At 39.4% G+C, this 15,925-nt stretch overlaps 1 protein-coding gene across 10 annotated transcripts in view; it reads left to right on the top strand.

Moving 5' to 3' along the window:
- prdm10 (PR domain containing 10) overlaps positions 1-14,592 on the top strand; it is a 30,138-nt gene extending 15,546 nt beyond the window's left edge. For 6 of the 10 annotated variants that reach the window (XM_088346067.1, XM_088346070.1, XM_088346068.1 and 3 more), the window contains exons 12-23: positions 957-1,208; positions 2,460-2,804; positions 4,070-4,225; positions 4,991-5,170; positions 5,241-5,351; positions 7,979-8,179; positions 8,258-8,401; positions 9,781-9,951; positions 10,201-10,338; positions 11,486-11,696; positions 13,931-14,031; positions 14,112-14,591. In XM_088346067.1, coding sequence (XP_088202193.1) covers positions 957-1,208; positions 2,460-2,804; positions 4,070-4,225; positions 4,991-5,170; positions 5,241-5,351; positions 7,979-8,179; positions 8,258-8,401; positions 9,781-9,951; positions 10,201-10,338; positions 11,486-11,696; positions 13,931-14,031; positions 14,112-14,288 — 2,187 coding nt within the window. In that variant the 3' untranslated portion in view covers positions 14,289-14,591. Of the gene's footprint in view, positions 1-956; positions 1,209-2,459; positions 2,805-4,069; positions 4,226-4,990; positions 5,171-5,240; positions 5,352-7,978; positions 8,180-8,257; positions 8,402-9,780; positions 9,952-10,200; positions 10,339-11,485; positions 11,697-13,930; positions 14,032-14,111 lie in introns of all 10 variants that reach the window. The other 4 variants (XM_088346073.1, XM_088346076.1, XM_088346075.1 and 1 more) reach the window with 3 other exon arrangements.
- The last annotated feature ends 1,333 nt before the right edge of the window (positions 14,593-15,925 follow it).

Raw genomic sequence — 15,925 nt, 5'->3', positions numbered from 1 at the left:
TTATTATCCAGTGCGACTTATACACCAGAAAGTACAGTAGATACAATTTAGAAATACAAAATTCAGGGTTCATACGGGTGCTTGAAATCCTTGAAAATGCTTTTATCGTGTTTTCAAGGACTGAAAAGTGTTTAAATTTTGGGTAAAGTGCTTGTTAATGCTTGCAATTGTTAATGTGTCTCAACAATTCTGCTTAAAAAAGATGCGGACACTGCTCTCTGGTGGCTTTGTTCAGCATTTGCATCTCTTCTTCCCTCGTGATTTACGGCTGCTCACATTAGTTTGTATGGGAATGTTCCTTAGAGCGCCATTGCTTTCTACGGGTCAGGTGAATGCTACCCTTATACAGGACATGATATTGGTAGTAGTGCAAGGATTTTGTATAAATTGTAGATATTTATTATGGACCATGCAAATTATTTAAGTAATTGTAATTGCAAGAATTTCCTGCAACTGAAAATGAAAGCTAATTATTACTGACCTTTTTACCCTACACTCATCTCGGGCAGAGATTTGTCTTAAAAATGAATATACTTGCCATTTATTCAAAATCTCACAAACTCATGTCATGATAAATGCAAAAGCAAGATTAAAAATCACATATATAAATCGTAAAACTGGCTTTGAAAGTCCTTTAAAAAGTTATTAAATTTGGTCATGAAAAGGTTTACAAACCCTGTAATTACTACAAAATGCATACATAGGTTTACCATTTGTGAATTAATATATTTTAGTGGTGAAACCAGATTTCATAATATTTATGTTGTATGAAATATATATATCTTTCGCACCTATTTTTGATGGAACCTTATTTCTTACAGTATTTTTCATTTCGAGTCTAGTGCACCTAAATAAGAGCACATTTGGGCGCGACGGAAAATATTTTGCTTGTTCTAGTTTTACCTTTAATTTTTCTCTTGACAACTAAGTCCTGTTCACCCCCTTAACTTTCTCAGGAGATACTGGAACTGACTGAGGCGCAACAGTCCGAAGATACAACTGAATCTGCCCAGAACGGTGTGGAGGTTACCAATCCAGAACCAGACACTGAGACAGACGGGCAAACTGTATGTGCATCGGCTGAGCAATCAGCTCCCCAGGTTCCTGGCGTGGAGGTTCCGACCCAGACAAAGGATGACTCGGCCCAAAACAACCAGTCCGATCCACAGATCTCGGCTCCAGATACGCGGCGCTTGAAGAAGACGCGAGTGAGATACAATTATTTTCTTACAAAGTCCCATGTAGTGTGTTTGCATCTCAACTCTGATTTTGTTTTTCCTTTACTTAATGCGGGCCTATTTCAAAGACGGATGTACAGGTAGGCAGGGTTCTCTTGTGTGCTTTTTTAGCCAATCAGAAGGCTTAAAAAGCTTCAGTATTGTGACTTAATAAATGACCAAAAACAAAACAATAATGCTTACTTTTTTCTTCCTTATATTCGGCATTAACCTTGGTAACTTTTGTGACTAAAAAACAAAGAGTCGACCCCCGGGATACGCCATTAATCTGAAGTTGGGTATCGCAGAGTAAAATTGCCGTATAGCTGGGGATAGAAACCAACAAATACCTTGAGTACCCAGGATAAAATCCTTAGATTAACAAAATAGTACATACTAAGTACTATGTGAATGAAATATATGTGTATATGATTAAGAAACAATATACATCTACACGTAAAGAAAAAATGAAATTTCTTACCTTTTGGTGTGACATGACCTGAGCTGATCCAGCGGGGTTGGATGCAAAGACTGGAGGAGTGGAGGGCTGATTAAAAACTAAAACAGATTCAAAAACTTCCTTTTTAGGGAATACTATTCCCCTTGTACCTCTTGATAATTGTAAGCTTCATTTTCATAGTTATCATGTTTTTGCTTCTCAAGTTGAAAGGGCCGTGGACCCCTAAGCGAATAGATACAATACAAAAAATACGGTATTGTGTTGCTGACTCACTAAATCTTTACAATACAAACGAGATTCTGAACTGAATGAAGATGAAAATAGGAATTGTGGAAGGTAGTTCAGCCCAAAGCCTATCGATATCTTCATAATGCTGTGACGCAAACAAATAGCAGACTAGAATTTTATATACAACATTGACCAATCGCAAACAGGCATCTTGGAGATGTATCTTATCATCTGTAGGAATACCGCAGTTTTTTGGCATGCTAAATAATTTTGTTGTCAATGTCATATAGTGGGGAAAATGCTGTAAATGCTTTATTCCACACCGTGTTAACACTAAGGTGGTGATGCTGTATTCCAAAGATCTACTGGACTTCTCAGTAGTTTCATTTTTTTAACCTTGATAAAAATAATTTTGTTTTATAACTTTATGTAATCTTTACCATAAGACTTTTGTTTGCAACAAAGTATCCAATTGCTACCATCTACCATATTTAAGAAACAAGACGATTGAATCAATTTTCAAGGAAAATCAAGAGTCTTCCTTTGTTTGTCAGAACGCAGCACTTCAGCATCACTTCATCCGAAAAAGCTTCCGCCCTTACAAGTGCAAACACTGCGATAAGGCCTTCCGTGAAAAAGACAAGCTGGACCAGCATCTCCGCGTGCACGGCCGCGACACTTTCGTCTTCCCATGCCACATGTGCAGCAAAACCTTCGCCACGGACACGGCGCTGGACGACCATCTGCTGGTGCACGCCGAGAACCGCTCTTACCCATGTCTGCTGTGCACCGAGACCTTCGAGAGGCTGGAGGTGCTGAGGGACCACCTGGAGATGCATGCTGTTGACGGCAATTTCACTTGTCCGTCCTGCAAGAAGACCTTTTCTGACTTCATCCAGGTGTGTGTTCTTTTGCACAAAGCGGCATAATTGCACTTTCTACTTTAGCGGGGTAAACGTAGCAAAGAGCCCACAGTCTTAACTCCTTACTTCACACAAATCAATTAATTGATTGTTACAATGTGTCTATTTGCACTAGACCCTTGAGATACAACATGAATCCATTCCAAGGTGGGATTGGAATGCGAAATGTTTGTGTACAGAAGGATAGAAACCCATGATATTTATCTAAGGCCTTCCAAACCTTCCGGTAAAACATAAAAAAAGATATACATATTAAACGCTAGTAAAAAAATTGTATTTAGTGAGTATTACTTATATGTAATATACGTGTTGATGATTAAAGACCATTAAAAACATACATGTCAAGGAAAAATGAAAATCTTTTATTGATGTGTCGTTACTTGAGCTGGTAGAGTGGATTCATGGGTGGATGCAGAAGACGGATTTAAATTAAAACTGATGTTGAAACTTCTAATTGTGAGTATTATCATGCTCTTTGAAGTCTTTGCTGCCGTCATACGAGGCAGAAAAAAAGAGAGCGAGCTATCGATCAGCTCCTCTTTTCATTTGGACCAGGGACGCTTGACCAGATCATGCCTCTTTGGGCGTGGTCTTACATATCTGATATTCGCAGTATCAGGGGGCGGTATTTGAAGTCGCTAAACTTGTTAGAAACCCAAAGAAGTGAGAAATTTGCGTAATCTTCTGTACTTGAGAATGCCCTTCCAATCGACATAATTACATACGGTGAGAAAATGATTTTATCAATACATAGCCTTGGACGTTTTAATTAGATTCAAAACTTCATGTTAGCAGATTTCATTATGGTACATGGTGAGTTAGTACGACTGGGAATTGTACAAAAGATGACACAGTCATTCCATTTATTCCAAAGTGAGTTATTTGAGACAAAAGAGGTGGAAGTCATTTATTTGCTGGGTTTATTTGCTCTACACAAACTAGTAGAAGATCAACTTGTATAATGTTGACAAACTTCAGAGAGACATTTTAAAGACGTAACTCGTCATATTTATGAACATCACAAAGTTTGAATTGGTTGTTGAGGGTCTGAAAAACTATATGACTGTATTCCACATGGTAATGTGAAAACAATATAAGGAAGGGACGCCGTAACCTGGGGTCTTACCTTATTATGATTAATCAAGTTGCAATATAAAGCGTATGATATTACACCAGCTTTATTAAAGTAAAAATACCACTATGATGCGTGACTCATTTGGAAGATTTTGATTTCTTCTCAGGTGAAGAAGCACATCCGCTGCTTTCATTCCGAGAAGCTCTTCCAGTGCCCCAACTGCGATAAGGCCTTCTGTCGGCCGGATAAGCTGCGACTGCACATGTTGCGCCACTCTGATCGCAGGGACTTCCTCTGCTCCACGTGCGGCAAGCAGTTCAAGGTGAGAATGCAGAGCTGCATGTTTGCGCCGTAAGTTGAAGCATATATATTTACGTAAAAGACAAGGTCTCGCACTGTAGTTTGAAGTAGTTTGGTTGTTTGTAAAATGAGTTCGTTTTTGTTGTACCATTTTAAAAAAGTGCAAATTGTAAGCATGGATTAGCCTTTATGTCAATACAGTCTAGTAAAGATATTAGCTGTAAAATAATAACAAACACTCTCATCAAAGATAAAAAGGGCAGTATATGTATATATATATATATATATATATATATATATACCAGGTTTTAATTATTAGAAGTAGGGTTAAAATAGGCTTGTTTAACCTCTAATACATTTCCATTGTATTAGGGCAGCCCTGCGACTGGCTGCCAACCAGTTTAGGATGTGCCCTGCACATTGCCCAAAGATTGCTGGGATGAGGAGATGTGGTGCAGATGATGTATGGATATTTAAGAAACAGAGTGATTTACATATATAAATTATAGGCTAATTTTAAAATACATTTTGGAAGTATTGATTATGTATTTCAAGCCACTGATCATATCAATGATTGTCAGGCCAGGTAGAAATCAAATTTCCTAACACGCCATTGGTAAGCTATTTTCTTAAGTGGTTTGTGGGCTGCTCAGGTTTTCTTATGGGGCTATCACATTGGTTACCCCTGTACTACATAAATAAGCAACTGTGCATTTTTCCATCACATTGTTTTATTGGATTGTCAAAAATTCCCTTTTTCATTTCCTTTTTTTTGTGTTTCACCCAGAGGAAAGATAAGCTTCGGGAGCACATGCAGCGTATGCACAACCCAGAACGAGAAGCCAAGAAAGCTGAGCGAATCCAGCGTTCCAAAAGCCAAAAAATCAAGACACCAACATCAGATTTCGAGAGCTTCATGTTCAAATGCAGGATGTGCGTGATGGGATTCCGACGCAGAGGAATGCTGGTGAGCTCGAAAAGATTGACTTAACCTCTTATGAAGTTAAAACCAGCACAACTTTTTTTTCTTTTTCCAGGTCAATCATCTGTTCAAGTGTCACCCTGAGATGCGCATTAATGACGTCCCTGAGTTGACGCTGCCCATCATCAAGCCCAACAGGGACTACTTCTGCCAGTATTGCGACAAGGTCAATGCACCATCACAAATTTTCCCCTCGCATTTCAATTTTTCCATTCTAGTTGTCCGATAAATTTTCGACAATAGAAGATGCAGAAAAAAACAGAGCAAAGGTACTGTATCAGTGAATTAATGTTGGGAGACAACTTCATACCAAGCCGATACTGGCCTTTTTTTTCGGGAGCTGTTACTCGTAGATGGCGCCAATAATAGCATGCACGACTACAGATAAAAACAATACATGTATGTATACAGTGGCTTGCGAAACTATTTGGCCCCCTTGAACTTTGTGACCTTTTGCCACATTTCAGGCTTCAAACATCAATATATAAAACTGTAATTTCTTGTGAAGCATAAACAATGAGTGGGACACAATCATGAAGTGGAAAATACTTTATTGGATATTTTAAATTTTTTTAACAAATCAATAAAGAAAAAGTGGGTGTGCAAAATTATTCGGCCCCTCTACTTTCAGTGCAGCAAACTCCAGAAGTTCAGTGAGGATCTCTGAATGATTCAATATTGATATAAATGACAAACGATGATAAATGGAATCAATTTCTTAAAGATATCCATAAAAAGTGTCATTTAAGGTTTGCCACAAGCCACCCGGGAGACACACCAAACACTAGGAAGAAGATGCTCTGGTCAGATGAGACCAAAATCGAACTTTTTGGCAACAATGCAATACGTTATGCTTAGCGTAAAAGCAGCACAGCTCATCACCCTCAATGCACCATCCCCATAGTCAAACATGGCGGTGGCAGCATCATGGTTTGGGCTTGCTTTTCTTCAGCAGGGACAAGGAAGATGGTTAAAATTGATGGGAAGATGTATGTAGCCAAATACAGGACCATTCTGGAAGAAAACCTGAGGGAGTCTGCAAAAAGACCTGAGACTGGGATGGAGATTTGTCTTCCAACAAGACAATGATCCAAAACATAAAGCAAAAGCTGCAATGGAATGGTTCACCAAAAACATATCAATGTGTTAGAATGGCCAAGTCAAAGTCCAGACCTCAATCCAATTGAGAGTCTGTGGAAAGAACTGAAAACTGCTGTTCACAAACGCTTTCCATCCAACCTCACTGAGCTCGAGCTGTTTTTGCAAGGGGGAATGGGCAAAAATATCAGTTTCTTGGTGTGCAAAACTGATAGAGACATATCACAAGTGACTTGCAGCTGTAATCGCAGCAAAAGGTGGCGCTACAAAGTAATAACTCAATGGGGCTGAATTATTTTGCACACCCACTTTTTCGTTTTTTATTTGTTAAAAAAGTTTAGAATATCCAATAAAGTGTGTTCCTCTTCACGATTGTGTCCGGCTTTCTGTTGATGCTTCACAAGAAATTACAGTTTTATGTCTTTATGTTTGAAGTCTGAAATGTGACAAATAGTTTCGCAAGCCACTGTATATAATATGATGTCACAAAGAAAGACCAAATGATTACCGCAGTCACTAGACGCCATGGTATAATATTTAATAGTTCGAATCTACTTATTAGAAATATTATAAGCATGTATGTTCTTTCTTCCTTTCTAATTTTTAAATGTCTTAATGGTCTTTGGCCATCCTATCCATCAGTTTTGCTTTTATTATATCCGCCCCATGTGTTCTCTGAGGTCCTCTGGTAGCAGTTTCTTTACTGTTCCTAAAGTGAGGACCAAATCATATGGTGAAGCAGCATTCAGTAACTTTGGTCCTCACCTAAGGAACAGTTGGTCAGAGGACATCAGGTCTGCCAGACCTAAGATATTTTTAAGAGTTTTCTTTCATATTTTAGTGTTTTCTGATTTGGGGGGGCACACTCGTAGAGTTAGGATTTGAAAATCCTGAGGCCATTTGTTGCCATCCCTATAAGTGTGGATAAGCCCCCCTCAGGTCAAAATTTTCCCGTAGTTGGTCTGTGCCTTTTCGTAATCACATATTATTTCTATTACTTTTTATTTGGTTTTTATTATATTTTAACTGGGGCAGCACGGCGGCGCAGTGGTTAGCGCGTGTGCGGCACAGTTCTGAGGTCGTGAGATCGAAGCTCCTGTGATGAGTTTGCATGTTCTCCCCATGCTTGTGTGGGATTCCTCCGGGCACTCCGGTTTCCTCCCACATTCCAAAAACATGCATGTTAGGTTAATTGGCCGTTTAAAATTGTCCCTAGGTGTTAATGAGCGAGTGAATTGTCTGTCCCTGTGTGCCCTGCGACTGGCTGGCAACCAGTTTAGGGTATCCCCTGCCCACTGCCCGAAGATGACTGGGATGGGCTCCAGCACCCCCGCGACCCTACTGAGGATAACCAGTGCAGATAATGGATGGATGGATGTATTTTAACCATTGTGTGTGTTTTTGTACGAGGTACTGCTATTGCCTAAAATGTGCTCTACAAATACATTGGATAATTTTTGATTTGAAATTTGAAAGTCAAGCTGTAGTCTATTGTTTGGAGACATTTCAACCGAGGCTGTATAATGTTATTGTAAATGTAGACAAAATAAGACATACATAAAAATAATTTAATTTTTCTAAACCGAGCTCGCAGTTAAAAAATGTTATCGGTAACAGTCTCGAGGAGCAGGATATTATTTTGGTCAACAGTATCAGTAGGGGAGAAAAAACCCTAATTATATGCCAATACTATAGGTGTATAAGAGTGCCAGCAAGCGGAAGTCGCACATCCTAAAGAATCACCCGGGAGCAGAGTTGCCGCCTAGCATTCGCAAGCTGCGTCCAGCTGCTCCGGGCGAGCCGGACCCCATGCTTACCACGCACACTCAGCTGGCCGGCACAATTGCCTCTGCGCCCGTGTGCTGCCCCCACTGTGCCAAGCAGTACAGCAGCAAGGTGAGAGTTAAGCTGCATAGCGTAAGTCACATATATTGTATTTTGTGCAAATTGTTATTTATCTTGTATCTGTGTCAGACTAAAATGGTGCAGCACATCCGGAAAAAGCATCCAGAGTTTGCGCAACTTGCCAACACCGTTCAAGCTCCCCTGGCGACGGCTGTCATTAGCAGCACGCCCGCCGTTATCAGCACAGATGGCGCCGCAGCTGAGACTGTTTTAGTAAGTCGTGTCCTTGAATGCAAATATTAAATTGCAAAAAAAAAAGACACAAAGTCCTTAATTTCTAGTTTGTTCTCGTCAATGTATATTTAATTTTGTGTGATTAATCCATTACAGTAGACCGCCAGGATTAGACATGAGTCTGTTCTGGGGTGGGGATCGCAAAGTGAAGCTGCCATATAGCTAGGAATAGAAACCTATGGTAATTAGCTTAAGCGTTCTAAACCCAGATATACCAGATAAAAACATAACATTTAAGAAATAGTATATAGTATTGCAAGAGGTAATATCAGGTCTAAAATATCCAGCTCGACTCACCCAGTGAAATAAATGAAATAATTAAAGCCTCAAACATTAATTAAAATGTCAATTTCTAAAGCAGGATATTATTTACGTTGTTTAGGTTGTCATGCAGGAACAAGATGACGTGTACAAAGCAATGATTAATTGATGTTCTTCGCTGATGCTAAAAACTTGCTCACTGCTTCTGCTGGTCAGGTTAGGGTTCGGGTTTAAGATCTCACCTCTAACTAGTACTAATCTGTATGGTAATATGTTTGCATCTGATTAAATAACATTTTAAATTTATATATATGCAAGTACAAAAATAAGATTTTATGAACCTTTCGTGTGACATGACCTGAACTGATCGAGTGGAGTAGCGGGTGGATGAAAAGGGTTGGAAGAGATGGTGACAGGAAAATTTCACTGTGATTTTTAAAAAAATAATTTGCCAGGATTGTCATGGCCTTATAAGATTTCCTTGCTTAAATTTCTTTCTTTAAATACCTCAGCAAGGGTAGTAATTCATGTGACCTCTTATTCTTTTGTTATCCTAAGCTTTGTTTTTATTTTTATCATCTTCTTGCCTCTCCCTTTAGCATCCTTTCAAGTCTTTGGACCCATAGCTAAAAAAACCAAAACTTTGTTACATGAGATTCCGGCTTGGACAGAGAGAGGAATAGAGCATTGTGGGAAAAAGTTTAGCCAATATCTTATTGGCATGTTCTTCTTCCTGTAAGTCAAAACAATAGCAGATCAGCATTTCATGACGTTTAACCAATTGTAGACAGTCATTTTAGGGTCATAAATCGTCAAAGTCATTTTTACAAGTTTTGGGGTATGCAAAGAAAATTGTTTTTGAAATCGTGTACAGTGTGTAAAATGACGAAAAGCTTCTTATTCCACACAATATAGTGACAACGTTGTCAGACAGGGATGCTGTCTCCTGGAATCTACTGTATTAAAATGCAAATGCTTAAAAAACACAAAGGTTTTCATTTCTATTATGTATATGTCAGTGTATATTTCATTTGTTTTTGGTAATGTATTATTTCATTGCCTGAAAAGACACCTTTTTGTTGATATTTTGTCTGCAGACCACAGACCTTCTGACACAAGCCATGACGGAACTCTCCCAGACACTGACAACCGACTACAGAACACCACAGGGAGACTACCAAAGAATCCAGTACATCCCTGTGTCTCAGGCAGGAAGCACCCTAAACCAGCCACAACACATTCAGCTGCAAGTAGTTCAGGTGGCACCGGTAAGAAAGGGTATTTTCTGGGACAACGAAGAGCATGCTGCAGTTTGAAAGAAAATCACAAAATCAAACCTGTTCCAAATACTTTCTCTGATCGTGCTAAAATATATCTGGTGTCGTGTTTTACTCCTACTCAAGAACAACCTTTTGAGAACAAAGGACTAACTTTATGTTTTCAGTTTTTTCAACTTCAGAAACTCAACTAATCGCAATTACACTGATTTGACATCACTACGTTATGTGTTCTTTAAGGCTTCCTCTTCGCACGGCCAGCAGCAAACAGTAGATGTTGGCCAAATGCACGACCCACACGGTTATAGCCAGCACTCCATCCAGGTGCAGCACATCCAGGTCACTGAGCCTTCGGTCCCTGGCCAAACTGTCCCGCGGGTAAAACCTAAAAGCATTTTTTGTGTTGAACGATTGTTATACATTTATAATAATGTTTTTTTTCTTTATATTCTTGCATTGTTTTGATTTTTCTTCTACAATGCTCATCACTATATTTGAATGCTTGGTAAAAACTATATATATATTGATGTACATTATGAATTGATTAATTTAGTGCTGATTAAATAAAACTTAATGTATACAGTAGACCTCAGGTTACAAAGTCTATGGCGTAAGATATTTTCACGTTACAATCTAGAATATTATGGGTTTTTTTTTGGATTCTTGTTACAATATTTTACCACCGTATAACATCAACCACAAATTATAAAAAATCAAACTTTGCTTCTTTATGTCTTTAAGATGCTTGTCTACTATCGATCGACGTGATATAAGAGGTGTTTTCCGATCGGATTGAATCACGGCTTTGTAAAAAAATATGCTATTGGCTAAACTTCCTCCCACTGTGTCTTTATCTTTCTTTATTTAATTCTGATTTTTTTATGTAACAAATCTGAATTTGTTTAGCTATGGGACCCAAGACATAAAGTTAAAAACATGATAAAAGCAAAAAAAGTGCCTTCATCGTTACCCTTACTAAGGAATATGGCTGTAACCCATTGCAGGTCGTGACAATTATTAATAATATGGAGGTAAATAAAGCAATGGAGATTTCAGGGCACGATAGTCCTAGCATGTGGAGGTTTTAATTTTAATCCGCTATCTCCTCCCCGTCTGCATCTACTTAGTAATTCCAATGTACCAGCTCAAGTCACACCAAAAGTAAAAAAATGTCCTTTTTCCCTCACATGTATATTATTTTATAATATTTAATAGTATACATGTATATTGCATATAACAGTACTTTGTATGCACTATTATGTTACTCATGCTTAATATGTATATACATAGGACATTTTTACTTTACGATTGCCAAATCGGAGCAGATTAATGTTGTATCCCTGGGATCTTCTGTATACTGCCAAGTTTTCATTACTTTACAGAATGATCCTGTGTTAATAATTAACCAGATACATTCAAAAATTTGTTGAATAGAAGCATTACATTTTTAGGCGTCAAATAAAGCTGGGTAAAGCCAATTTTCATATTCATTTTTTAACACAAACATCTGCGACTATTCTTATAGGTGACAGGTCGGCCACTCAGTCCCAACTCCCAACAAACCAATCAGGAACTTAGCACAGCCGAGCTTGCCCCTGTGACGTTGGCTCAGAACCACAATCTTCAAGCCGGTGGTGCTTCTCAGCAACAGTCGCAACAACAATCGCAACAACAACAGCAGCAGGGAGCAGTGCAGCACACCTACATCCCTGGCAACTGGAACTACAGAGGCTACCGTATGTCCAACCTCCAGTTTATAAACTTGACCAATGATGTATCATCTCTATAAATACTTACTAGAGCAATCAACACTGTAGCAGCAGGTCAAAAGAAAATACAGTGGAACCTCGGTTCTCGACCATAATCCGTTCCAGAACCCTGTTCGAAAACCGATTTGGTCGATCACCGAAAATCGTTTTTCCCATTAAAAGTAATGTAAAATCGTTTTAATCCGTTACAACACCCTGAACGTTTACTATGAAAGTAAACATGAAGCTAACCCAGGCTAATCGTACATTCGCGTTAGTGTAATCTTCCGTACGAAAGATTACGCTAACATGAACGTGTACAACTAAAAAAATCAGGTCGTTTACACGTCATTTAGCACCCGGGTCTCCACAAAAAGTGGTGAGCGGTTAAAGGATAAAGAAAAGAATTATGAATAGGATTTCTTACCTTTGTGAAGGTCTGCAGGAGCCATGCTCTATTCCCTCGAAAGAAGGGAAACTCGCACACCTTCTTCATATTTTGCTATTATTTCTTTCTTAAATGCAATAGTTGTACGCACTACCCTTCTTTTTTACCTGTAGCAACTTTGCTGCTTGCACCGACCTTCTTCGGAGGCATAATTAGGGGCTGAAACACTCCGTTCACCGATATCTAAAGCTAAAACAAAAAGAAGTGCGCGCGCACGTCATAACAGTTCTTCACGAGTGGTGGGGGCAATCTACACCCGTACGCCGCTCAGCATCGCACCCTAGCGTACCGGCGTTCGAACTCCGATTTTTTTAACGAAAAGCGAAGCAAGAATTTCTCGAAATTTTTGGTCGAGAACCGATTTGTTCGAACTGAGAGGCGTTCGAAAACCGAGGTTCCACTGTACAGATATTCAACGGTGTATAATTAATGTATATCTAGTGATGACCTTCATTTAGGAGTCAGTATTTTTATACGGTTTATATAGGTACTACTTGAACCCTTTTGCACCTCTTTATTATTATTTTTAAATATAAAGCGGACAACTGCCTTCTGTTTCCTCGACGCGGATTGGTATTTAAGAAGCCGCATCCCTCCTTGCTAGATGTTTCTCGCCACATATGCTCTCATGAACAACGTTTACATGAACGGAATGGTTAGTTTATGAGCGATCTGATTGACGGCAAGAACGAGCGACAACAATATGCAAATATATGTTGTTACTACTTTTAACATTTCACAATGAATAAGGAGGATTTCATTCAAATCATTCACCAAAATCAACAACGTACCGTGCTTGTTTGTTGTAAACATGTTCTTCATTGCTACCAGCTCGGTGGCCTTGGGGGTATAGCGCCCGCCCCGAGACTGGGAGGTTGGGGTTCAAGCCTCGGCCCAGTCATACCTAAGACTTACAACATTGGTACTCATTGCCTCCCTGCTTAGCGTTCGGCATTAGGGGTTGGAATTGGGGGGTTTGGTCACTTAATGACTCCCAACACATCAGTTGGGCTGAGCGAGGGGGCTGGGAATCCCCTCCTCCGTATCAATCTCCCAGAAAGAGTCAGCAGGGCAGCGCAGTGGTTAGCGCTTGTTGGAGTTTGCATGTTCTCCCCTGTGCTCCGGACACTCCGGTTTCCTCCCGCATTCCATAAACATGCATGTCAAGTTAATTGTCCCTAGTTGTGAATGAGTCGTCTGTCCCTGTGTGCCCTGTCACTGGCTGGCAATCAGTTCAGGGTGTCCCTTTCCCACTGCCTGAAGATGCTCCAGAACCTCCGTGACCCTACTGAGGATAAGCGGTGCAGATAATGGATGGATGTTCTCCATTGCTGCTGCCCGTTGGTTTACTAGTTGTGCTTGTATGTGACTCGACAGAAACAGACTTACACGATATATGGATGGATACAACTTTGAAGTCCACTATGTATTGTATAGACAGGTACACCTGTAGTAAGGGCAGAAAATAAAATGAAAATGTTCCGGGGAAATCAATCAATACACATGAGGCTTTTTTATTGAGTAAGTCAGAGTTTGTGTGGAACATCGTCTTTGTACTACAAATCCCACAGTGCATTGCTGTATCTAAATATCCCGAATGAGGAAACCTGCATTGTGCTTTCACCCGCACAACTAAATAGATTACTTGTTTGTTTTGTAATATATACTTTGCAGAAATGAACTTAATACAGGTGGTTATGGGACAAATTAACCATGAAAATATAGGGACATTTTTTTTTCATTTTTAACAAGAGTACCTCTTCTTCTACCCAAGAAGCCTCTGAGATCCAAATGATGACACTGCCTAACACTCAGTACGTCATCGCCGAGGCCACTACGCCTGTGACTGGATCCAACAGTAACCAGGTGAAAACAGTGAGTCAACATCAAACTAATTAATCCATTTCAGATAGAAAAACGTGTTGAAAATATGGTATGAATGTGTTTTTTTCTAGACTCACTACGTCATCTCTGAAGGTCAAACAGAGCCGGATGCAAAATCTTCAGGTTCCGTCACGTCTGGTCCGAATCCCGGTGACCATTTAGAATCAACAGCGAGTCAACAAGCTACGACTCAATACATCATCACCACCACCACTAATGCTAGCGAGGTCCACATCACTAAACCCTAACACCTCCTGAACTCAGAACCAAAAACTTGTTTAAGTCAGAGGACTAAATGAAGACCAGCACAGTTTTATGTGTTTAATTGTTGTCATTTCGGTTTGGATGTGTCACACGCTGCTAAGAAATTAGACGAATAAATAGTTTACGTGTTTCTGAACATCTCGGGCCACATAACTGGGAAGATAACATTTGTATGTTTTTGAAGTAGCCAGAACTCATTTATTTATGGATGACAACTGACATAAAAAGGAAACGATTACAGTATAATGGCAAAGTTGTCAAGTATTCCTCCCAAAAAGTAAAATTTTGTGTTAAATTACTCAAACAGATCAACTGTCTTTTTTTTCCTCGTGGGTTCTATGAAATTAATAAACCTATATTGTATTTTGGAAGTTAAATTTCGAGAGTAAGAAAAAAGAGTTGCCAAAATATGGCATTTAACTTAATATTCATTAAAATAAAACGTAATTTAGTTAATTTGATAGTGGCGGTCAACATTAAATTAACATGATTTTTACCATAATTCAAAGCAAAGACTGCTTAGTTTTTAAAGTGATTTGAAGTCAGCCAACCACAAAGTAGCGATCATGTGCGTGAAGGGTAAAATAAGTGAGTGAAAAAGGAATGCCATTTTTTTTAGTGTGCAATTCGATTGACATTGAATGTCAAAGCAAGTTTTATTTACAAGAGCCGCTAAAAATTACAATACTTGCAAGTTGTCGCCTGCAGCCAAGTGATGTGTGGATGGCTAAAGAAGAACTGTGGAAAAAAGTCAATGATGCCTGAATGTTGGGAGTCTGTGATGTTCAGCTGTGGAAGTTGAGTGACACTGAAGGATGAAGAACGCTTATTTTATTCGGAGCCTAACAATAACAAAATCGGCAAGCTGTGGCCTGCAGTCAGATGGGTGGAGAAGGAGAAACGGGAAGGAAAAAAATGGAATCATACATGGCTCAGCTGTGCGTGCTAAGTGGCCATTATTGCTAAAAACACCAACGGGACAAGCTACCTTTGCAAAATGGTCATTCAGGCTTCCGTAGAAGTATCATGCTAGCTTCAAGTTGTGTAACATTTTTACAAATATCTAAACCTACGAGTCTTTTAAAAACAATATGCTTCTGATCTAGCACATGTGGTTTGGCTTATTATTTGAATCGCTAGTGTTCTCATCTCATCTCATCTCATCAGCCGTACCGTTCTATTAAAATGAATTATGTTTACACCACTAGGGGTCAGTATATAATACACACTATGGCCTCTTGAGAAATCCCAAGGCCAGATTTAATATTTTGCCTAAATTAGGAAAATACGTTTCTGTTTAAGTACATGCATTTTTGCTTCTTTATAGATTTTATCAAAAGTCAAGTCAAGTCATTTTTATTTGTATAGCCCTTAATCACAAAGAGTCTCAAAGGGCTGCACAGGTAACCCTAACCCTCGCTGCAGCATTTTGTACCAGCTGGAGGCTCTTGATATTGGACTTAGGGAGACCGGAGAGTAATGCATTACAGTAATCGAGACGGGAAGTAACAAACGCGTGAATTATAATCTCAGCATCTGACTGAGACAGCATATCAGATGGTAAGGCGCCCGCTTTGAGACTGGGAGGTCGGTGGTTCGCGCCCCGGCCGAGTCATTCCTA

This window comes from Urocampus carinirostris, chromosome 10, assembly GCF_059441175.1.
Source record: "Urocampus carinirostris isolate Australia breed hairy pipefish chromosome 10, RoL_Ucar_1.0, whole genome shotgun sequence".
Taxonomy (NCBI): Eukaryota; Metazoa; Chordata; class Actinopteri; order Syngnathiformes; family Syngnathidae; genus Urocampus; species Urocampus carinirostris.
This window is presented reverse-complemented; position numbering and strand designations above follow the sequence as displayed.